Genomic DNA, 23,641 nt, shown 5'->3' with positions numbered 1-23,641 from the left:
TTAACATGGATCTATATCAACAAAAGGGATTAATACAAGTAGATCCTAATGAGACTCATCTTTTACTGGAGTCAAAGTTACTGCCAAATACATACATTTGTCAAAACATTACTATTAATAGGCCTTTTATTAGCAGCAAAACTACCATTACTTTCTACTCTTTCTTCTTCACTTACTCTCATGTTAAGTCAGTCACATCCCTACGAGGCTAATTCAGCCCTTCAGGGATTTGATTGTTTTTACAGAACTTTGATTTGTCAATTCGGATAACCGTTTTCTTTTTTGTTCCTTGACTACCATTCACCAGCTTCTCGGCTCTGTCCAACTTGGTGAGACCACACACACCCTTTATCCCTACAGACAGACCCCCCTCAAACTTGTTGCCAACTGGACCGGCGTGTGTGTGTGTGTGTGTGTCCATTCATCTGTAAGTGTGTATAGGTGTGGGGGTGAGGAGACTGGAACAGACCAAAGACAGGGGACAGAGGCGGGTGAAGAGAGGGGGGGGGGGGGACCAGAAATAGTGAAGAGTGAGAGAAAGAAAACTGCTTTACTGTATAGGACTGAAAGTTAAGACGGTGAGTAGGCAGTGTGTTGGTGGGAAGAGAGGGAGGAGGAGGAGGTGGTGAAGGGTGGGAGGAATGTTAAAAGCTGAATCAGAGTACATCGTCTACTAGATTACAATGCTACCAAACATTTAAATATTTACCTAATGTGTTTAACACAAACAACAAAGAAGAATGCAGGTTACATAACATACAGAAAACATGTTTTGTAGAATTTTGGTGGGGGGGGGGGGGGGGGGGGGGGAGGAGGACAGGAGAAGCTGTGGCTGCATCACAATTGAAAGGGAATTATGTGTAATCAAACACATGAGGAATTTACACAAGTGTCCAAAAAATTGTTGACTTTGAAGATGGATAAACAAATTCAAGATTCCTTCTCATTAAGCTAAAGTAGCTAGTAGTAGTAGTAGTAGACTTCTCAGGTGAACTATGAACTAAAGGCATGAAAGGATGAATTCTAATTCTGCTCATTTACCATCCAATGTTATACGCGAGTTTCTGACGAGTACAGTATCAAGCTGCAACCCTGTGACATACATTTTATTTAGCATCCCGACTAGTTACCAGCAGTAACAACTATTCTTCCCGCGGTCCACAGATAAGACAAGACACGACACGAAAACATCACATTATACACATCAGCCGACTGCTGGGCCACAAAGCTGCTCATCTGCCACAAACATGTGAAGAGATACCAAATCAAGCCTCGGAACTCACAGACAAACTCATTCTAGCAAACACTTGTCAAAAGATAAGATTCGATGAATCAGTAAAAAGCAGAGTGATGGCTCGGTGTGTGTGTGTGTGTGTGTGTGTGTGTGTGTGTGTGTGTGTGTGTGTAAGACAAACAGGATGTCAGATAGACAGAGGGAGAGCTGACAGCTGGAGCACACTCAAACACACAAATCCAAGCTTTGCTGTGTGTACGTGTGTGTACGTGTGTGTACGTGTCAATATTAGCTCGTCCTATCGCTGTTGGATTGCTGCTAGTTTCATGGTCACAAAGTTTCAGTGTGACTCAGCACGATAAAAGTCATAGCCCACAGTTTCATACTGTTGATGTGGCGAGTTATTAACAGGCAGGCATGTCACGATAATTACATTATCAACTTATTGTACGATATATGGACATAACCTCGATCATTTTTGCTGACCTCAATACTACCTGTTGTTTATAATATGTTGCGTTTGTTTACATGTGAAGATCTTAGCCAACATTTTAAAGGGTGCATTATTATGCCATTACATTACCGTTATATCAGGGGCATAAAATGACAAAAATATTGTATATTGCAATTATTTCTGGGACAATATATCGTCCAACAAAAGTAGTTATTGTGACAGGCCTTCTGACAGGTACTGTACTACTGCAAGTAGTATTTTCTGACCTTTTTATCCACAACTGATGCATTTCTACCAACAAACTCTGGTGTCTGACGTGCCGGGCTGCAGACTTTTAATGCCCTCAGGCCTGCAAGCACTTCTCATCCCTGGCAACTGCGCTGGTCGTCTTGGAAACCAATTCAAAAGCTTCCTTTATTAAGACTAGACTCAGCAACAAAGCTCTTACTCACCCAATCTGCACGCACGCACGCACGCACGCACGCACGCAGGGAGGGTTAACCCAGGGCAGTGCAACACGCATTCTTCGAAAAGAGACAGACTCCTCAAGATCGCCCCGCCGCCCCCACACATGATCTCTGTCGACACACACACACACACACACACACAAAAAAACTCCACACCACATTGTCCCCCTTCCCTGAGCCCCAGTCTGTGGTCCAAGCAGAAACTCTCAGGGCGTAATATGACTCTGCCTTTATAAACACGCAGGGAGTGAGAGACGGAGAAAAGGGGAAAGAACAAGTGAGAAACTGGAGCAGGAGGCTGAAGGAGCACATGTGGATGAGAGGAGGAGTAATCAAAGACGGAGAACAGAAGTTCAAACTCCTTTTGCAATTTCAAACTCTTTCTTTGTAATTGAGTAAATAAACGCCATGTCAACTTGGTCAAAGTTTCTTTTCAGTTTTTTTGTGTCTCGCCGTTTACGCTGCTCAGGCGTCAGTGTGTGCGAGACTCAAACCACACATCTGGCACTACCGTGTGTCTGCGCTACAGTACTTGCAGGTATGCTGGCAAGCACGTCTAGGTCAAACCCAAGTCAGTGAGTCTGCGAGATTATCAGGGAATGTGAACACACGCACAAAAACTTACCTATTCAATTTGTAATGCTGTGATGTGCATTAAAAAGGGATCTGTAATGGCTGAGCTTTTTTGGTCCGAGACCCACTGAAAACAAAGCGAAGTCTACTGGTCACGCTTCGTCAGGTTCCAACAACTACGAGAAGTTCAACAAAACATGATTTTACCTCTAAAACCGGTTTCATCTGAATGATTTTTAGAGGCTGAAATCCTGAACCACTGATCTGATGCAATGAACGTGTGAAACAAGACACTTTTGTACTTTTTACTTTTGTTAACTCTCCAGATATTCTCTAACGATACACACGCTGACTTTCCAGAAATTCCAACAGCAGCTGGGACCTTGTTAAAAAGCAGGATGTCTCGTCTGAGTTCTGCCGTATCAGTCGTTTTGTAAGAGTAGGTATAGCCGTGTAGTGGAGTTATGTTTCCTCCCCTTCCTTTTACACTCCCTTGTCTACACCGTCTCTCTGATTATCTCCATCTCTCCCCTCCTTCATTTCTCCCTTCCATCCATCTCCCTCTTGGGTGCTAGTGCCTGGTACCACCAGTCTCTCTCTCTCTCCCTCTCTCCCTCACTCTCTCTCTCTCTCTCTCAAAGCTGCATCTCAAAGAGTCCATTCTCCAGTCTAATGCTTCAGCACACAACACAATGATAAATGTGCACATACTGATCAAATAACATCTCACACAGCCCGTACACTCGCACGTGAAAACACACGAGACAAACATGAAACATGTGAGACAACCATGCATAACAAACACCCTTAACATATGCTTTAAAATATCATCTTCATAAATCGAGAGGAAAACCCGACTGTGAACAAACCTACCCACTACAACAAAGCGGCAGACTTTTAGCCTGCTAACAACTACACAACCGGTGTGGTAATCATGACAGAGTTGGCAGCCAGAGAGATAAAGAGCGATCAGTAGCACGTCGGAGTTGTGTCATGTGGACGGAGCTGCGAGCATCCGAGCTGCTGGAATTTCTGACACAACTGACACTCTAAAGGCAAATTATGGTTCGTCTGCTGCAATGCATCTCACGAGCCAAACCAACACTCATTTCCAGCACAGCTTTACTCAATCTTCCATCTTGTTCCGTGTTGCTCAAAAAGACGCAGTCTTGCACTGCCTAGGGTTGGGGGTTAGATTCCCTGTGATGACCACAAACGCAAAAATGCTTTTATGGTATTCTACATTCCTTGTAGAGTATGTAATGATGCTGCTGTTGTTTTGTTCCTCGGTCTCATTATGATAGCTCTGGCCAGCAGTCCTATCGGCTATGATAACATTTCACTCACTCACTCAAGTTAATTGCAGTGATCTGGAGGCAGTGGCCTCGGAGTACAGTAGCGCAGGAAACACAAGCAGATCATCACGCTGGTGGTAAACAAACTTCATTCTGAACATATTATCTAAACCATTTAAGCAGAAATGAAAGAGTGCACCTGAAATGTCAATTGCATAGTGTTCACACTGATTTATTAAGGACTGCGAGTTATACTGCAAAATGTAATCAGTGTTTATAAAGAACAGTTTGGCTAATCATTTTAATGTTTGCCTTTAATTACGTCCAACAAGGATGTCTGGGCTTGGTTTGTCTGTCTTTTTATCGGTCGGCCGGATTACTGGAATGACCGGTGGCCCGATTTTCATGAAACTTGGTGGAAGGGTGTAGCGTGGGCCAAGGAAGAAGACATCCAATTTTGAAGCGGATCCAAATGAAGCGGCGGATAAGCAAATTATGTTTCACTTTCGTTAACATTGCAAGAGAGGGCATTTGTGCTGCATTCAAGTGGTGTTGGAATAATTAGAAAAATGTAAATGTTTAAATGCTCTAAGCAATGAAATAAAACACATTCTTTGTAGCGACCACACAACAGCTTAAAGCTCATGAACACGCCGAAGTCAGCAGAACGACTTCCCAACTAGGGAAATAGGACCAAGGACCATGGAGCATGCGCACCATCCGGCCTTGGCGGAGGTCTGCGCTCTTTAAGTGCCATTCTGGTTTCTCTTTGAAATTAAGTGTTTGTTTGCAACTTGGCTGGTCACTCAGTCACGCTGCTTCCTGTACAAGACTGCTTTCCACAAATCTTATTTTTTTACTATATAACCTAAAAGAATAATTGCACAACTATTAAACCAAAACCCAGATAAAAAAAGACTAAACTTTCTTTTAATATTGTCAGTTAAGAAAGAAATTAATTACTTTTCAGATAAGTGGTGCAGACAGTGCAACCATACACACACACACACTAAACTGGCGTTATATAAACCGCTCTGCTGCAGAGCCATCAGATCAGTATTTCCTCAACATTCATAAGGGAGGCATCGTGAGAGCAAGAAAACCCAACAGCAGCACAGACCGTAAACTTTTAACTCAATTAGCTTCAAGAAGCTAAAAATAGTGTTGGCCCTTTGTGTCGACATCGGGTTGTTCAAATGAGTTTAAAGAATCCGTAGTTCTCATTCTACAACGTCTTACACTAAAGAACAAAAATAGCTTGACAGCTGCATGAAACGCTGACTTCTGTTACCCTCACACTACAGACAGCACAGAAGCTGCAGAGCTGATGTGCAGATAAACAGAGCGCCACTTCAAAAGATGTAAACTGACAAAACTGGAAGAAAAACCGTTTCTGTACTCTACCGCTGCTCAGGGGTCTTCTTACACAGTTTTAGTCCTGCAAGTCGTAGGCAGCTGGATTTTGGGATGCATAGTCAGCTGTGAGCTAAAAATAATGCGTCACAACAATAATTAGTTTGATAAAAACACAAATTGGTAAACTTGGATCAGTGAGAGATTCATAAAGTTGGTCAGTCCGTTATATGTTTGATGGCCCAAAAAAACCTTGTTAGCTGCATGAGCATCTAATGGGAATAAAAGGATACACTTTGATGGCTCCTGACTTTGTCCCGATGGCCATAAGTTCCAGCTTGGGGTCAAAGGCCAAAGCACTGGGCTGATGAGGGAAACCATGCTCCACAGTCTAAAAGAGAAAGAGAGTGGGAAATACAAACAGATGAGAGACATTAAGAGAGATGACACACGACAATAAAAATGTTTATTTTATTTACTTTCTTTTACACCCGGTCTGTGAGCGGTGCATGCTTACGCCTGTCTGACTGTGTAGTCAGTGAGGCGTCTAAAAGGGAGGACTCCCTTAATAAAGTTAGAGGAAAGTTCTTAAAAAGCACTGAGGGCAGCATTATAACGCTCTGCAGACTTTGTAAAATGGGATTAACATAAATTCACAGCTTTTCCTTTGGCCCACGTCAGGAGAAAGCGCGACAGCTGGGAAATCATTTAGATCTACGGAGGAAAGAAAGAGCAGCAGCACTTTGTAGACTAGAGAGATACCTTAACCTACTTTAAAAAGAGGTTGGGGGGTCTTTAAAGTCTTGTAGCCGAGGACCCCTCTGTCCAAGAAATGTGGAATGAGGTATTTAGCTTGGAAGTCAGATACGAGGTAAAACATTAACTCTTTGTTTCTTTAAAGTACCGGTCTGATTACACACACAGACAGACAGACTCACATCAAAGTAGCACTCCTGTTGAGAGACCACCTCTGTGTTAGTTGTGGCAGCTGGTGCCAAACCGTTCCAAAGTGTGTGTGTGTGTGTGTTGTCACAGTGCAACAAACAGTTCATGGACTTCAGACACGATGCATCATTCGGCCAACATCAATATACTCTGTTTAAAAGCACAACAACACACTCTACTACTGTCAAAAGACATGTACATACTGGCCCTGACATTCTCTACATATACTATCACGTAGAGATGCAACGATTAGTCGAGTAATCGATTTGTCCCCCAAAAGAGAATGAATCAGTAACTATTTCGATAATCAATTAATAGTTCCAGTGATTTGTTTTTGATATGTAACTTTCCATGCTGTTGGTTCAAACGAGCCGATGCCAAACCTGAGAAATGTGCCCCTTTAATGGCACTCATTTCAACATGCGTGTCATAATGACACATCTCACTCATGCTACTCAGAGTCCCAGGGTTACATGAGTAACCCCAAGTTCAGAATACCTCCTTGGTAAACCAGGACAAGTGCGACACAAGAAGTCATGAAATGTCAGTAGCCACTTTCTCACAGAACAATTTATTCATTAAGAAATACAAGCTGAACTCAATAACTGATGCATTGTGTTTTAGAGCACAAGTTCAAATACTTAACGGATTCAAAGCTTTGTACTCAACCACACGCTGTATTAAGACTCAAAGATTTATTAACCAAGACGTGAAAGAAAAATCTTTTTTTGTGATTAAAGAAATCACATTACGAATCGATCAATTGATATAGTAAGTTGAAATATACTTGGGGTACATTTCAGAGCCTGTACTTTTGACTTTTACTTGAGTAAAGAAGTTGAAGCAGTACTTCTGCTGAAGAACATACGTAAGAATACGTGTATTTTTGCCACCTCTGCTCTTTGCACAGTAGTCCACATAAGTGTAGACCCACTTGGTAACATGCAAGTCATTCAAAGATTACCTGCTGCAACTGATATTTGATTTGCACAATCAACACAATCCATGGACTTCAACCTACTTTTAGGCCCCCACCAGTTTAGCAACAGTGATCGAGGTGACAACATGCAGCTTACTGAAAGTGGAGCTGCTAAATACACCTCAGCACTGGCCAGTGAGGAAGCCTGGTAATGTTAACTCAGGCTTCAGGGGGATTGAGGTTAACTGTACACAAGCTGGTTTATATCCATGTGGATGTGATGCCAGAGTAGCATGAAATCTGACACTCATCGTTTCACTCAGACCCTCAAACACTGCAACAAGAAGAGCTCTCAGCACCACAAAGGCAGCCAAGAAAACACTCCTGCAAGCTTTTACATACAGAGTTATAGTAGCGTCTATGAAAAAGGGGTTAGAGTTAAAACTGTCAGCAATATGACAGCCATCTTGATCAATATCAGAATGAAATATGGGTCATTAAACTCACATGAAGCATCAAACTGCTGCAACACAACTACAGTCGTGTTCATGTTAAGCCTGATAATCCCATAATCAGTTGATGATAGTTAATTACAGTAATGTGAGAGTCTACGAAGATAAGTTTGTTGGTGCTGCTCACTTTAAACACGGGCCTGCTTGAGTGAAAGCCAATTAACATGCCGTGAACACACACACACACACACACACACACACACACACACACACACACACACACACACACACACACACACACACACGTTTACAGCTCATTTCTCTTTCTAGCTAGAAACAGCGCGAGAGAGGAGCGGCCGGGGCAAATGCTGCAGAGTGCTCGAGCTAAACATTCTGGTCCCGTGAGATAGATAGTTTTGGGGAGCAGCTGAAGAGGAGAGGAGGAAACCCTCTCTCTCCCTCCCTCTCCACCGTCCCGTTACTTTACCTTGTTGAAGGCGAAAAGCTCCTGTTTTATCTTCTCTCTCTGCGGGTCGGTGCCCTGCCGACGAAACCTAAACTTCATCATCTTGAAGCAGGGCGGTGGGCAGGCAGGACTGGGGGGGACGGAGGGGAAAACACGGAGATAACAACCCGGTGTTCTCGGCGGCAGGAGAGGCGGTGCGGCGCAGTCGGACGATGCTAAGCTAGCTAACCGACTAGCCCATGCAGGCTGAAAGCGGGGCTGCAACGCTGCTGCTGCGGGCTGCGGCTCTCCTCCCTCCTCTCCCTCCTGGTGCTGTTTAGGTCGTGGTGGGTTTGACCACAGCCCCCACCTCTTCCCGGTTCACACGGACCCCGTTGTTGTTAACCAATGAGGGTGAAGAAATCTGCGAGCAATTTACTCAGAAACGCCCACACAGCCCAGCGCTCTGGAGGGGGATGCTCGGTTTGTAGTACAGGACGCACCGGATGCACGTCCCACTTATATCCCCCAATACAAGACGCTAAACGGTGAATCCGTTAGATAAATGTAACTATCACACTGTAAATGGCTTCTGATAGTTAGTGAAGGCAACCCAAGTGAACTTGTTTACCAGTTTATAGTTTACGACTGAAATCATAGTCAAACCTTTTGGGATGACATTTATGATCAGCTGTTTGTTAATGTAAGTATAACATTATTTTTACATTAGGCAGAATTCGGGGAACTATCCATGTTGAGTTATCTTTCAAAAATAATTGAGAAAAAAGAGCAAAAGACTTTTGTTACTTCTGTTATTATTATTATTATTATTATTATTATTATTATTATTATTATTATTATATGCATTTATTTGTTGATGTATTTATCTATTTCTGTCTTAAATTGCATCTGTTATTTATGTTTCTACTCTATTATGTGTTTTCTATCTTGCTTTATCTGATACCTTTGAAAATATACTTATATATGTTTATGTTCAGAATGTAAAAAAAAAAAAGGAACCTGATTTACACACCAGAATAATTTATGCTACAAACTTTAATGTACAACATTATTCACATACATTAGTTATGTACAACAGCTATTTACAAAAACATGTATACACTGTATAAATTATCATTTTAATAAGTGCAAAGAGTTCAGTGATGTGGCCTTTAACTGTGTGCCAAAATGGGCTTTTTCCAAATATGTTTCCTCTGTCGTGTCTTTCCCTTGATTTAATGACAGGGATTTTTTCATTTGTGGCCTGTTCCTGTGGCAGCTTTCTCTTGTTTTCATCTTAATTGCATCTTTATAAAAATAAATTAGAATATCTTATAGGGTCACAAATCATTTATGTAGACTACTGTTACACGTGTGACCAAGCCTAATGAAAACCTGATGCATCATGCCAAACCACAAGCATCTATTAATGTTGAAGGCAAGATAAGGTTTTACTTAAGTTTGCTAGTTATTCGTTTCAGATTCACACATTTCAGTTTCTTTGTAGAGAGCCAACCAGCAGGGGTTCCTCCATTTTCAGTGCAAGACCACTGTTCAATTGAATGTTGCCCTGGGATCAATGATAATCAAATCATACAATTGCTCCGAAGTGGGGAAGTTAATTAAAGACGCCTTATTCATTATACTCTAAAGCAGTCATGGCATACAAGACCTTAAACAGTTTTGGCTAGAAAAGTCCAACCAAAAACATTTATGAGTTCGGTCTGAAATTTAAGTCTGGCTCTCAGTTTCCTTACTCAGTGGTATGTGTAAGTATGTGCAAGGTACAGGTCTGTAGCCTACTGACCCACTGGAAAGATAACTATATAGGCCTTTCCTACTTTATGCTAATGCTGTGGGTGTAATCGTTTAAATCTTTATTTAAGCAAAATGCCAGAAAATCCACTTTCCAGCTTCTGAAATGTGAAAAGTAAATAAAACAAGCCATTAGAACGTGACAACTTTGGCTGTGGGAAATTATAATTTTGCTGTTTTGCTTTTCTCTGACATTATATAGACCAAACGATTAATGAAGAAGATAATCTTTGGTTGAAACATCATCGCCGTACATTCGTCACATGACAGAAACATTACTTTTACATATCAAAATATTCTACTTCTGAAATAGAGGTAGATACAGTACATTTGTGAGGCATAAAGTGTGTGTGTGTGTGTGTGTGTGTGTGTGTGTGTGTGTGTGTGTGTGTGTGTGTGTGTTATAGCAGGGTGATTTCACTTGGTGGCAAAGTGAGTCTCTTTTCTCTGACTGACAACATGTTCTCCATGTGCATGGCGATGACTCGGCACAGCTCCAGGCCCTGGAATACACACACGCACACACACACACGAACACACACACACAGAAACATACAAAAACAACATAAAGCTTAAGGTAAGTAAAATGCACAGAAACTTTTTTAATCGAGTCTCTCAACTCTCTCCGTCTGTGTCTCACACACACACACACACACGCACACACACACACACACACACACACACATACACACACACACCTGCTCCAGCTGTAGCTGTGTGATGCGCTGGTTGAGCAGGTCTCCTATCATGATCTCCACATATGGATAACTGGAGCCTGAAGTTGGTCTCTGAGTGCGAGTTGACTGGACCTCCTTCAGAGGGAAACGCACCATGGCTTCCTAATCACACACACACACACACACACACACACACACACACACACACACACACATATACATAAAACCAAATATATATCTGAATACACACGCAAACAGCCAAGAAACACTTACAAACATACAGATATGCACAGATACAACACACATAGAATACAAGATTTAATAGACAGAAGTAAACACAATAACCAACAGACGGAGCCAAATGCTTTGTTTTAAATGAGTTAGGTTTATTAATGTAAATAAGACAATGTTAAATAAGCACTCCTGTCTATTTCAAATTCAGACTGTTATAAACACTCAGCTGCCCGCATCCATATTGTGCCAGCTGGTCCTGGAATGTGAAGCATGCCACATTACACAGACTGTATCACTATGTTTGAGTGGATGGTTTGCATGTGTGATTGTGACATACGTGAGTATCCTTGTTAAGAAAGTGCAGTCCATTCAGATTTACGGCCAGGATGCACGGGGCGTGGATGGAGGCGGAGCTACAGCTCTGGATGTAGAAGAAGGAGGAGCCGAACATGGGGAATGCACTGACCAGACCTGGACAAAAACACACAAAGGGTTATGTTTCATGGCAGAATATTTAAGAGTCAGTTATTTTCAAGCTAGGAACAATTATTGTCTGCATTACTTTCCAAAGCAACTTTCTAAGATTGCTGCACTGATAATAACTAAGAACAATTATTGTCAGCTGTTTTGAGGCAGATGTTTTTAATCAAATATTCTTACTCAGCTAGATTCGAGAGATAATTTGTAAGTGGTTATTTGATTACTTGTGGAATTGATGAATAATATATGTGTGTATGGTACACACACTTTCAGAAATACACATACACACAGCGTGGTGATCTTACCAAGGAACTGTGCACGAGCCTGGTTTGGGTTTAAGGGCTGGACCTGCTGCATGTGTTGAGTTGCCATATTCAGCCAATGCTGTGAACCCTGTTTGCTGTAGAACTGTGGGGGGACGCACTCCTGCACGTCACGCCTAAACACACACACACACACACACACACACACAAAAGCACACCAGTGTTACCTCAGAGGCAGCTGTTATATATAACACATGTGCAAGTGTGTTTGCAAATTTGCGAGGATGCACCTGTGATTGTCATATGTGCATGTGCTGGGTCATGATTTGTCAGTGTTTGTCTAGGGAGGTGTGTGAAACTGAATGGAAAGATCATGGCACTGCTAGTTAGGGCAAAAAGTAATTATGTGTATGTAATATATACACTGTATTTACATGGTGGGCAGGTAGACGGTGTCCTTGGCACGGTGCTGGAGGGCAGCCAGTCTGGCGATCTGCTGCAGATGCTGGTCACTGGCCTTAGCCTGAGGAACCACACTCAGCAAGGCCTTCAGGTAGTCTGGCAACACCTTGAAGAGAGACAGAGAGACTTGCTAATCTTGAAACAGGACATTTGACACGGCTTTCTTGTCCACGCTAGTTGAAGTGAGTCTGCTGTCACACACATGGCAAAGCTAGAGAAATGATATCAGCTGATGGTCAAGCAAACTACACAGGGATGTGGATCTGGTCTTCACATGGCTTATGAGGAGAACATGGCACCGCAATTCTGCAATGGGCACTATAGAATATATAATATACATAATATCTACTGTATCTCCATGTGATAGTGGGAATTGTCGTAAAACAAGCCACACGGGAAGAACTACATTTCCTAAACAGCCAGAACTGTCGGAATTACAACGGCATATTAGGGCCATTGTCAAAAAAATAAAAATGATTACAAAACCAGGGGAGGGGGGTAATATTTAGAGAGAATTTCAGGGACTAAAGTTTTTTTTTTTTCTGTCAAGGATCCACAATGCTTCACTTTGCAAAGTTGAATCAACTTCTTCACAGCACAGAGGCCGCAGCATGCAGTGAATGGCCAAATCAAAATATACTTTGCAAACGCATTTAGCAATAAGGAAATACTTATTATCATAAGCATCTGGACTTTGGAAGAGACATTGCTGAGACATTGCTGTAAATTTTTATCTCGGAAATATAGATTTCTTTGTCTTGAATTGGATTAGATTAGCTAAAGTAGAAACAAGACGTCAGATGTCCATTTCATACAGTAAATCTCTACCTGATTATAGTGCATTGTGACATAGAGTTCGTTGTCAAGTTTGAGAGCCAGACTCCATATGACTCTCCTGAACCACAGACTGTAGTTGGTGTCCACTGGCTCTGCCTCTGTAGCGATGTCCAAGATGTACTCTCGCTTGTTCAGGGGACGCACATTCTGACCTATACAGAAACACACTTGAGTTATTATCACTGTGTCATTGCTGTACGTTGAGAGTGTTTACATTGTAGGTCTTCACTACGACAAGCTAGATCCTTGTTACCTTTGTGTGTGACCAAGAAGATGGCATATTCATCCAAAGCCTCAACCCTGTGGAGTCCCATCTCATAGCAAAGCTCCTCGATGACATCCAAAGCAACCTGAAGTAAAGAAATCTTTCTCATTTCAGCAATACTGCCATCACGTTGACCCACAAATGCAGCGTCTGTTTTTTGTTATGTAACAGTCAAGTCTAATAAGCCTACACATTAGCATGATGCTTTTCTTCAGAATCAATACAATATAATTTCCCTTAATGTGCATGCGTCCGTTCGTGCGTTCGTGCGTTCGTGCTGTGAGCCACTCACAGAGCACGTCTTGATTTTCAAGTGTCTTTCGATCCCACCCGGCAGCAGGAACAGCTGTCTCTTGGAGCTCCGCCCCGCCTGCACACAAACAACCAATCAGAGATGGAAACGTCATCCGAGTTAACACCAGCATGGAGTGTACAGCTGATACTGAGAGCAGGAGAGGAGTTGCTCATTTAAACATGACAGATACCTTTAAAGAACACTTTACCCCTAAAATTATCATTAGTATATTAATTACTAGCAAAACTAGTGCTACTCGTCCGCGAGTAGGCCTACTGTGTTTGCATGTGTTTTAAATAGTAAGGTTTTTAGCAAAAATGCAGGTGTTTGTGAGGTAGTGAGCATACGACTGGATAAATGAGACTTGGATTATACTGCACGGGGTTGTGTGAGAGACTGTAAACAGATGTTTTGATGTGAGAAAAACAACGTGTTCTTCACAAATTCAAGGTAACAAGAGGTGAGTAATTGTCATGACTTTTGCGTTTCCTGTTTTATTTTTAAATGTTCCCTTCCCCTTGTGTCATGTCTGGTATTACTTCCTGCCCTTGTGTTTTTGCCTTTCTCCCCCAGGTGTGTCTCGTTCCCTTCATTAGTTTCCTCCTGTGTGTTTGCCTTTCTCTCCCAGCTGTGTCTCGTTCCCTCATTTAGTGTGTGTGTGTATATATCCCTGTCTGTCTCAGTGTTCCTTGTTGGTTTGTCATTTTTGTGACTCTCATGTTCTGCTCGTGCGATCCATGTTGCCTTACGCTTCCCTCGTGAATCTTCGTGCTATCTTGTAGTAATGGCGAGATGAAGCTTCATGAAGCATTGAAGCTTTCCATCCAATTGGTTCACTCATGGGCCGAAGCTTCATGGTGCTTCATTTGCTCTACTGCGCCATCAAGAGGACAGTAAATGTAAAACCGGCAGAGTGATTATAATGGCATGGCTTAGGTGTGTCAAGTAGTGATGGGCAAATGAAGCTTTTGTGAAGCACTGAACCACTTCAGCCAATTGTTTCGAAAATGGGTTCATTACTTGAAGCTTCTGGCGAAGTGCAAGGCTGCAGTGGATTTAAAGTATCTTTGCCTTGAAAATTCTTCTAAGATGTATGAATATCATGTTCTATTTAAAAATAAAGATTGATGATTGTGTGTACGTGTTATTGAGAAGAGAGTGCTGGGGGAAAAAATATGGGCTTTTTACGCCTTAAATGATAGTACAGTTTAAGATTGGATGAAGGGGAATGACATGCAGAAAATGGCCACTGGTCGGACTGAAACTTAACTAACTTCCAAACATTCTTGTGTAATTTATGATACAATAGAGATTGGCTACATCACCATGGTTTCAAATGCTTTTGTTATGCTTTTTTAAAAGATAAAGCTCAGAAGATAAAGACAAGTGAGCCGTAATATAATCTACTGAATGGGTCAGACATGTATATAAAACCTAATACATTTATTTTCCAATAAAATAAAATCCCTTTACAATTCAATTTTTGACCGTTTTTTGAAGCATTCAGAGGAACATATCCAATACATTGTGCAAAGTATTCAATCATACAGAAATCATTTCATTGTGAGTTCCTTCAGTCATTTGCCTTGTTCTAGGTTTTGTGCATATTCTACCACATGTAAGCTATTAATAAAGACAGCATGGCTGAATTAGAGACTTACCAGCATAGCTTTGAGTTCCATGCTGTTGGGATACTGTATACGTCCGCCATATTGAAAGGTCCTCCTCAGATTCTGCTCACATGCCTTGGCAATACCTGTGTCAATTAAGAGCAACACATTGATGATAACTAATAATACCGTCAGGCTGGTAGTGATGGATTTATGAATTGTTGATGAGCTGTAGCATATTTCCCTTGGATGGATTGTGTACCTTGGTACTGCATCCCGGGGCTTTCGCAAGCGTCCTGCAGGAACTTCAACAGAAATGGCTTCATGACGTCAGAGCAGCGATAGAAAGCTGTCAGGATGTACAACAGCCTCCATCCTCTCTGACAACTGTCCCTACACAAGATATACACACAACTACAAAGTAAAGCACTGATTGGGTCCTCAGCCAGCATGTGATGTAAAATGTAGAAGCACTCACGGTTTGGAGCTGGTGTTCGCCGTTACTTGCTTCATCACCTGGCAGTAAACTTCATCCTTTATCAGGCCATGATCGCCACTTAACTGGATATATGAGCAAATGTATGAATGTTTTCCTTTACTTTCAGTTAAAAATATCACGTATAAGTCGCACGATTACTTCATCATCTTAATATTTTATAAGTCAAGCAATATGTGAGCAGGTGTGTGTATGTGTTGGTCTGTGTACCTTCAGTACAGAGGTGACCAGGTCCTGTTCAGTCTGACCTTTCAGTGGGAAGTCTCCCATGAACTTCATTATGGCTGGATGAAAACAATCATTCAACATGGAAACAAATTATCTCACAAAACAGATTTTTTAAATCCTTTTCTTTCCTTCCATTTTTCCTACTTTCAAAGATCCGATCAGATCTGAACACCTGTGTTTTTCTCTACAACAGCAAACTATAAATGCTCTACCTTCCTCTTCAACCCCCTATGTACAGTTTATACATCTCCTCTCACCTAAAAAGATGTCAGCAGCCACTCTGTTCATCCCACTGTCTGAGAAGTCGATCAGAGACTCCTGGATCGGGGACTGCAGAGACAAACGCATAGCAAGGAACAAGAAATATATTTGCAGCAGTACAATACACAATATTGTGTGTGTATACATATATTTATGCTTTGAAGCAAACTCAGCTGCTTTACCTTGGAGAATTTTACCATGTCCACAGGGTCCCTGCCCTCCTTCCCCTTTTTGGCTTTCTGATCACTGTGGGCAAAATATAGGCAGCAGTTATGAACTGGGTGTGTATACATGTCCATTTAACTTTGACGGGGAGAACCAGTTTGAGCTGTAGACTTTTAAAGTGAGGACATTTTGACACAAGTGTTGGCAGTGTGTGTGCGTCTGACCTTTTGTACCTCTGAGCCTCTCTGAAGTACTTCTTGGCAAAGTCAGCCATGTGGTACTGGCCGCCGTGCAGAGGCACATTGTCCAGTTCGACACTCAGACTGTCCCCATACATCTCATTTACTACCTGATACAAACACACACATGTACACCCACAGCAATAAACAGCTTAGCAGCAGTGCCACTTAAATAAACATCAACGATGTCATTATCTACGGAATATTTCCATCTCTGCTAACCTAAATATTCCAACATACACTGTATAAACAGCAGCTGCTATCATAATAAAAGGGTATAATTCATGCTGAAATCCGAGAGTTATTCTCGCTCTGGGTCTGGTGTTCTGACTTATTAAAAGGAAAAAATCCTGATGTACGGTGCAAACTGAAAATAATAATAATATTGTTACAGTGCAGTCATTTTAGAAAAATACAGCTGTAATGTGAGTAAAACAACTTCCTGGTCTGCACCTCTGTGGAAAGGTCAAGCTCATGGGCAGCGACTGCTGAGCCCATCGCCACGGCAATAGCAGCAGATGCAGCAACTCGTCCCTGTCTGTCTCGAGGCTCTACGCGCTCAGCGGGGAGAACCAGGAAGTCCGGAGCAGCCACAGGACGGACGTAGTCACTGGGAAAAACTCCCAATTTCCCGTACACAGCCCCGAACCGCCAGCCTACACACACACACACACACACACACACACACACACACACACACACACACACACACACACACACACACACACACACACACACACACACACACACACACACACACACACAAAGATATACACACAAAGATATACAGAGAGGTTCATATGCAAACACGGAAACACATCATGTGTTACAAACTTACAAAACTAACTAACTGTCACAATTAAAATTAAATTAAAAAAGGCTAAAACAACAAAGTTACGGGTACAATGTGTGAGATATGACCACAATTTTAGTTTAAAACATTCCAAAAATGAACATTATCACAGAGTGTGAAGAGGTAACAGTGTTGACGTTATGAAGTCTCTGCGTTGTGTTGCAGAGATATCTGCTGAAGTTAGCATGCTAACAGCTATCTATCTATCTATCTAGTTTGTCTATTGTATTAAATCCAAAGTGCCAGGAATAAGAACAACGACAACAACAACGTGAAGATTATTAGATAGCGGTGTTATTTTGACCGGCTCTCAGAGTTTCAGTATTTTGGTCACATTTTGCATATTCTTGCCCTGCTGTTAGTAAGTAGTCGCCATTCTTTGTTTTGTAGAACTGATGACTGTAAATCTATTTTGTATGGACCCAGTAGAGGGGAAATTCTGCCCCCCTATTTATTTGGAGCATGTGGCCAGGCATCACACATTGCACCTTTAAGGCTGTACTAAAAAAACAAACCCAAACAAAGCAGCAAAAAGAAGCAGACACACAACAGATCCCACCATTCTGCCAAACCCACCAAACTCAGGAGTGTCCCTCTTTAGCTCCTCCAGAAGCATGACCTTCTTCCTCACTATGCAGCCGTAATGTTTGCCTGAACACACACATACATATGCACATAGACACATGACAAACATGGCATGAAGTACAGAGAAGCAGAGACGTACTGTACACGACTCACAGAAGCAGAAAGCAGGTCTACAAGCATATCATTGTGCCAGTCCTTGGTTCGTGAGTGTTTTTGAGTGTTTGCATCTCACCGGCTTCCAGCCCATCCATCTGCTGCACTCTGATGATGTCGCCTTTGTGGAAGCTGAGCAGTGTCCTGTCCTCGGTAATGTAGTTCCTCACCGCCACCATGTACTCCGAGTCCTGACAGAGTATTGACATGTTGACATAGACATGCTGCAAAATCCCCAGTGGTCCACAGACAAGGTGTGAGACAGAAAATAGCAGCTCCAGTAAGGAACCCCAAACTTCCCTTCTCCGGGCCACATCCGCCAGCTCCGACTGGGGGATCCCGAGGCGTTCCCAGGCCAGTGAGGAGATATAATCTCTCCACCAAGTCCTGAGAAAACCCATTTTGGCCGCTTGTACCCGCGATCACGTTCTTTCGGTCATGACCCAGCCTTCATGACCATAGTTGAGGGTAGGAACAAAGACCCCGAGGTACTTGAACTCCTTCACTTGGGGTAAGGGCTCATTCCCTACCCGGAGTAGGCAAACCACTGGTTTCCTGCTGAGAGCCATGGCCTCAGATTTTGAGGTGCTGATCCTCATCCCAACCGCTTCACACTCGGCTGTGAACCGATCCAGTGACTGCTGAAGGTCACAGACCGATGACGCCATCAGGACCACATCATCTGCAAAGAGCAGAGATGAGATCCTCAGGCCACCGAACTGCAACCCCTCTCCTCCACGACTACGACTCAATATCCTGTCCATGAAAATCACAAACAGGATTGGTGAAGTGCAGCCCTGGCAGAGGCCAACATTCACTGGGAACGAGTCCAACTTACTGCCGAGTATCCGGACACAACTCTCGCTTGGGGCGTACAGGGATTGGATGGCCCTCAAAAGTGACCCCCTCACCCTATACTCCCACAGCACCTCCCACAGTATCACCCGGGGGACCCGGTCATACGCTTTCTCCAGATCCACAACAGAAACACATGTAGGCCGGTTGGGCGTACTCCCAGGTCCCCTCCAGGATCCTTGCGAGAGTGAAGTGTTGGTCCGTTGTTCCACGACCAGGACGGAATCCGCATTGTTCCTCTTCAATCAGAGGTTCGACTATTGGCCGAACCCTCCTTTCAAGCACCATGGAGTAGACTTTACCAGGGAGGCTGAGAAGTGTGATACCCCTGTAGTTGGCACACACTCTCTGGTCCCCCTTTTTGAATAATGGAACCACCACCCCAGTCTGCCACCCCCAAGGCACTGTTCCAGACTTCCACGCAATGTTGACGAGGCATGTCCACCACGACAGCCCCTCAACACCCAAAGCCTTCAGCATTTCTGGACGGATCTCATCAACCCCTGCGGCTTTGCCACTGTGGAGTTGTTTGACTACCTCAGTGACCTCCAACAGGGATATTGACGATGGTCCCCCATCCAGCTCTGCCTCTACCATAGAGGGCGTGTTAGTTGGATTCAGGAATTCCTCAAAGTGCTCCTTCCACCGCCCGATAACCTTCTCAGTCAAAGTCAGCAGGGTCCCTACGTGACGGTTTTCCAGAAGCACCTTGGTGCCGACCGAAAGTCCTTCTCCATAGCTTCTCCGAACTTTTCTCACACCCGCTGCTCACGGCAGAGGCTGCCGCCCTTCGAGTCCGTCGGTACCCGCAACTGTTTCCGGAGTCCTCCCGGATAACAAATCCCGGAAGGACTCCTTCTTCAGTCGGACGGCACTCCACCAATATTAAGTAATTTATTAATATTTTAACAGATACAATGATATGAAAGATAAGATGTCACAGAACATTTCTACAGTTAAAATCCTTTCTTCATAAATTCAAGTTAATTCAGGTGTAGTCTATTAATATGTACTGCTGAATTGTTCTATTAATGTTTCTGTCAAGCTAAAATTTATTTTATATTTCTATCTTGCCATTATTCAGTAGTCCAGCCCAAGGTAGACGGGAAGGGGGAGAGAGAGGGGACGACATGTACCAAACCCAGCCCGCTGCAGTGAGGACTGAGCCTTGGTACATGGGGCGCCCGCTCTACCAGGCTCACCCTTAGCATAACGTTTAACCTCTTTGGTTTTTAATCTGTTATCTGTTTTATCTGCTCTTTCTCTGAAAATAAAGGTATGCTCCTTATTATAAAAGTACTGTATAAATGAATCAGAAGATACACTTGTAGCTCAATTAAAAAACATTTATAAATATGTTCTCTATGTTAAATTTCCAATGCAGGGTGAGAATCAATAATTTGACTTTATAAGACTTTTCTGGTCCGATACACATCAAACAGATAACCAAGAAAACCTACAAAACACACACACAGACGCTCTCTGACCTTCTTGAGCTCTGTGAGGAAGTAGTCGATCATGTGTTTGACCTGCGGCGCCTTGGCCGAGAACAGGATGAGCTTCTCGTTGCTCAGGTTGAACTCCAGCATGTTCTTGGATGGAATCGACACAAACAGGATGTCCGAGTAGCTACACAGGAAGTGATAAGGAAAAACCAGGAAATTAACATAAAGTTACAGTGAATAAGGAAGGGGTCACGGCTCAAATTACTGGGGCACTTGACACAGACAGTTAAAAAAGGTCACTGACTTTTCCTGGTGTTTTATTTGAATCAGGACTTGAAGGAGTGCTCAATCACATCTAGACGACTTTCAATAACTAATTTCACGTCTTCTCATGTTTGCATTTTTAGTTTTAATTTGATTAAGTATTCAAATGCTAAGACATGAAGGCCTGAAAAAGGTAGAACTATTCATGACCTCTGGCTAATATCACTCTAGAGGTCTCGTTTCTACGATTCATCGCGATGCGGACAATTCTGCATTGATGCAGTGACAGAACATAATCAGTATTTTGGTTTACAACAGCTGAGGGCGAGTCTTTACTGCGTTTTTCTCTCATTTACTGTCGCGCTTGTTTCCCTCCTCTACTTTGATCTGTGTTTCAGCGAGGCCGGAGCTTTGCACACACACACTCTACGTATATGCGGAGCAGAGAGACGACTGTCAAACACTCGGCAGCCTGCTTACTTGTTGCTCTCGCTACCAATATTAGCTGCTCTGTTTTAACAATGTTGGGCTGAAGAAAACATGCGTGCTGGCTGAAATTCAACCCTGGTGTTCTTTCGGGAGATGCAGTGGCTTAAAGCAAGTAAGAGAAGAAGGGCAGTGAGCAAGGAAAAGTCCACTAGGCTGATTTATGCAGTGTAAAATGCCACAGGAAAGTGCCGTGTCTTAGAGCTGCTTTGTGAAAACCTTTATTTATAGCACAGTTGTAATGCACTGCAGAATAATGAATGTTTTGATTTTGTAATGTTTATGTATTGAGGAGGGACACACAGACACTGGTATTGAAAAGATGCAGCTTTTTATATTGTAGACTGTTTTTAAAGCTCGTTCTAAAAAAAAAGGGAGTTCAGATTTATCGGACTGCCTGTATTAATTGATGAGCAATGTATATAAAATTGAGGATGCTATACATCAAGATGCTTCGAGAATCTTTATGCATTGAAATCATTGACAGGTGAATCGTAGTTGAATCGAATTGTGAGGCCAGTGAAGACTCACACCTCCATATCACACAGACCATGTCCGTGTTTTGGTTCATTCTCGGAGGCTCACCTGTAAGGCCTCAGCACTCTGAAGTAGTCTGGAGCAGCAGAGCTGTTCTTCACCATCTTCAGAAGCTTGATGCCTTTATCAGACACAGACAGCACCTGCACTCCTGTCCCCACACTGCCCTGGAACACACACACACACACACACACACACACACACACACACACACACACACACACACACACACACACACACACACACACACACACACACACACACACACACACATATATATGAAACTGAGTTCTTGAACACATACACATGGGGAAGTAAGAGCCTGTTAAACAAAGTGAAGGTTGAAGGTTGCTTTTGGGTTTATCATATTCAGAGTGGAAATTGTTGCACATTTCAGTTTAATTCACATAAACCAAGAAAGAGACAAGAACTCACAGAGGCTGGGAAGAGGCGGGAGAAGTAAATCTCCCACAAGTCTCTGGCCATGGCGACCACTTTCTTCTTCACGCTCTCATCGTGCATTCCTGACACCTGATCCACCTTGTTCTCAGCTGTCAGACACAAAAGAGTTTAAGTTATCAAATCCAGAGTGTGAAGTGTTGAAAAGTCTTTCACACTGTAAATGTAGAGTTATACTGTCCAGGGATGAGCCATTATGCCACAGAGTAAAGTCATTTAGCGTTGTTTCATACCAAATAAAGCTTTCATCTTCTGTCTCTCCTCCTGGGTGATACGGATGCAGGCCTCAGAGAAGGTGTCATATACAACCTGCAGAACACATTCAGGAATAAAGTGGAAATCATTATTGACATAATGTATTCCTGTTGTGAATAAGATTTCATATTTAAGCCAAAGCCAAAATTATAAAGTACTTAAAAGTATATTTGAAGTATTCTTTTGCAATAAGCCTCAGCCTTTTATTTTCAATAAACTATTACCATCTTAACTAGAATAATTACCAAAAACTAGACTCTGATATAAAACTAAACTAAAGCTGACTTATTTAGACATACAATTATAACTAGACAAATTACTTTAATGCACAATAAATGGAGAAACAAGTTAATGTAAATAAATAATGAATACATAAAGCAACCTGTCTGAAGATCAGGTCCAGGATCAGTGGACTGTTGAATGTCTCTTTAGGATAGAATACCTATAAACAGATAAATAATTATAATATATGATGATATCACAGCATTGTAATTATGGAAAGAAATAAGCACCTGCATAATACAGGGTAAATGTTGGCTGTGGCAGGTAAAAATGACTAAATTATAAACAGTCAGGGATTAAGGTGACATGATATATTATATATTCCTACTGTCTGGTACCAACAAAATAAACTAATGTTCAGTACAAGAAGATCTACGAAGTGTATACTTATTTCTACAGTGTGTGTTTCAGCAAGCCATTTGCTGTAAAGTTACATTTCAGGGCAATATGGATTATTTTTGTTCATGTGTTTGTGTGTGCTCATGAAATGTACACACTCCTTAAATAAACCAATAAACAAACAACAGAGAAACACACCTCTTTCCTCATGTAGAGTTTCCAGGGGACGTTGGAGTACGTGTAATATTCCTCACTGGTCCTACTGTGGAGTTGAGTCTGAATGATCTCCTCCTCGACTGGCAACTCTCTAGAGACTAGAAACACACACACACACACACACACACACACACACACACACACACACACACACACACACACACACACAGGTTTTTGACTTCCAATACACTCCATTAGGAGGGGTTGCTGTCACATTAGTGGGTGAAAGGTTCACCTGGAGGAGGGGCGGGGCTTATGTTGGATCTACTAGGCCCTGCAGGGCGAGACTTGGTCATCTTGGAAACCTTCACTCCTCCCTCTTCTTTACGCAGGGAGGGTTGAGGCTTCTTTGAGTCTGAGACATAAAAAAAGGTCCCATATTATTTTAGTGTGTGTGTGTGTGTGTGTGTATGTGTGTGTGTGTGTTGGGTAGGTGCGGTGTTGGAGT

The 23,641-nt window shown here is 42.5% G+C and overlaps 2 protein-coding genes across 2 annotated transcripts in view; both read right to left on the bottom strand.

Annotated features, from left to right (window-relative positions):
- llgl1 (LLGL scribble cell polarity complex component 1) overlaps nucleotides 1–8,523 on the bottom strand; it is a 35,990-nt gene extending 27,467 nt beyond the window's left edge. Inside the window, exons 1-2 of the mRNA XM_029437703.1 lie at nucleotides 8,180–8,523; nucleotides 5,670–5,767 (exon numbers count right to left, since the gene is read on the bottom strand). Coding sequence (XP_029293563.1) covers nucleotides 5,670–5,767; nucleotides 8,180–8,260 — 179 coding nt within the window. The 5' untranslated portion in view covers nucleotides 8,261–8,523. The remainder of the gene's footprint in view (nucleotides 1–5,669; nucleotides 5,768–8,179) is intronic.
- Nucleotides 8,524–9,191: 668 nt separating this feature from the next.
- myo15aa (myosin XVAa) overlaps nucleotides 9,192–23,641 on the bottom strand; it is a 38,604-nt gene continuing 24,154 nt past the window's right edge. Inside the window, exons 41-65 of the mRNA XM_029437045.1 lie at nucleotides 23,429–23,540; nucleotides 23,176–23,291; nucleotides 22,739–22,798; nucleotides 22,335–22,410; nucleotides 22,078–22,193; nucleotides 21,691–21,809; nucleotides 20,398–20,539; nucleotides 18,135–18,246; nucleotides 17,894–17,968; nucleotides 16,918–17,120; nucleotides 16,450–16,574; nucleotides 16,243–16,306; nucleotides 16,057–16,129; nucleotides 15,782–15,855; nucleotides 15,554–15,636; nucleotides 15,338–15,468; nucleotides 15,127–15,221; nucleotides 13,463–13,540; nucleotides 13,159–13,255; nucleotides 12,897–13,057; nucleotides 12,041–12,174; nucleotides 11,649–11,782; nucleotides 11,201–11,334; nucleotides 10,651–10,791; nucleotides 9,192–10,455 (exon numbers count right to left, since the gene is read on the bottom strand). Coding sequence (XP_029292905.1) covers nucleotides 10,354–10,455; nucleotides 10,651–10,791; nucleotides 11,201–11,334; nucleotides 11,649–11,782; nucleotides 12,041–12,174; nucleotides 12,897–13,057; nucleotides 13,159–13,255; nucleotides 13,463–13,540; nucleotides 15,127–15,221; nucleotides 15,338–15,468; nucleotides 15,554–15,636; nucleotides 15,782–15,855; nucleotides 16,057–16,129; nucleotides 16,243–16,306; nucleotides 16,450–16,574; nucleotides 16,918–17,120; nucleotides 17,894–17,968; nucleotides 18,135–18,246; nucleotides 20,398–20,539; nucleotides 21,691–21,809; nucleotides 22,078–22,193; nucleotides 22,335–22,410; nucleotides 22,739–22,798; nucleotides 23,176–23,291; nucleotides 23,429–23,540 — 2,757 coding nt within the window. The 3' untranslated portion in view covers nucleotides 9,192–10,353. The remainder of the gene's footprint in view (nucleotides 10,456–10,650; nucleotides 10,792–11,200; nucleotides 11,335–11,648; nucleotides 11,783–12,040; nucleotides 12,175–12,896; nucleotides 13,058–13,158; nucleotides 13,256–13,462; nucleotides 13,541–15,126; nucleotides 15,222–15,337; nucleotides 15,469–15,553; nucleotides 15,637–15,781; nucleotides 15,856–16,056; nucleotides 16,130–16,242; nucleotides 16,307–16,449; nucleotides 16,575–16,917; nucleotides 17,121–17,893; nucleotides 17,969–18,134; nucleotides 18,247–20,397; nucleotides 20,540–21,690; nucleotides 21,810–22,077; nucleotides 22,194–22,334; nucleotides 22,411–22,738; nucleotides 22,799–23,175; nucleotides 23,292–23,428; nucleotides 23,541–23,641) is intronic.

The sequence above is a fragment of the Cottoperca gobio genome, chromosome 8 (assembly GCF_900634415.1).
Source record: "Cottoperca gobio chromosome 8, fCotGob3.1, whole genome shotgun sequence".
Classification (NCBI taxonomy): domain Eukaryota; kingdom Metazoa; phylum Chordata; class Actinopteri; order Perciformes; family Bovichtidae; genus Cottoperca; species Cottoperca gobio.
Note: the sequence above shows the minus strand (reverse complement) of the source record. Positions and strands in the feature narration are given on the sequence as shown.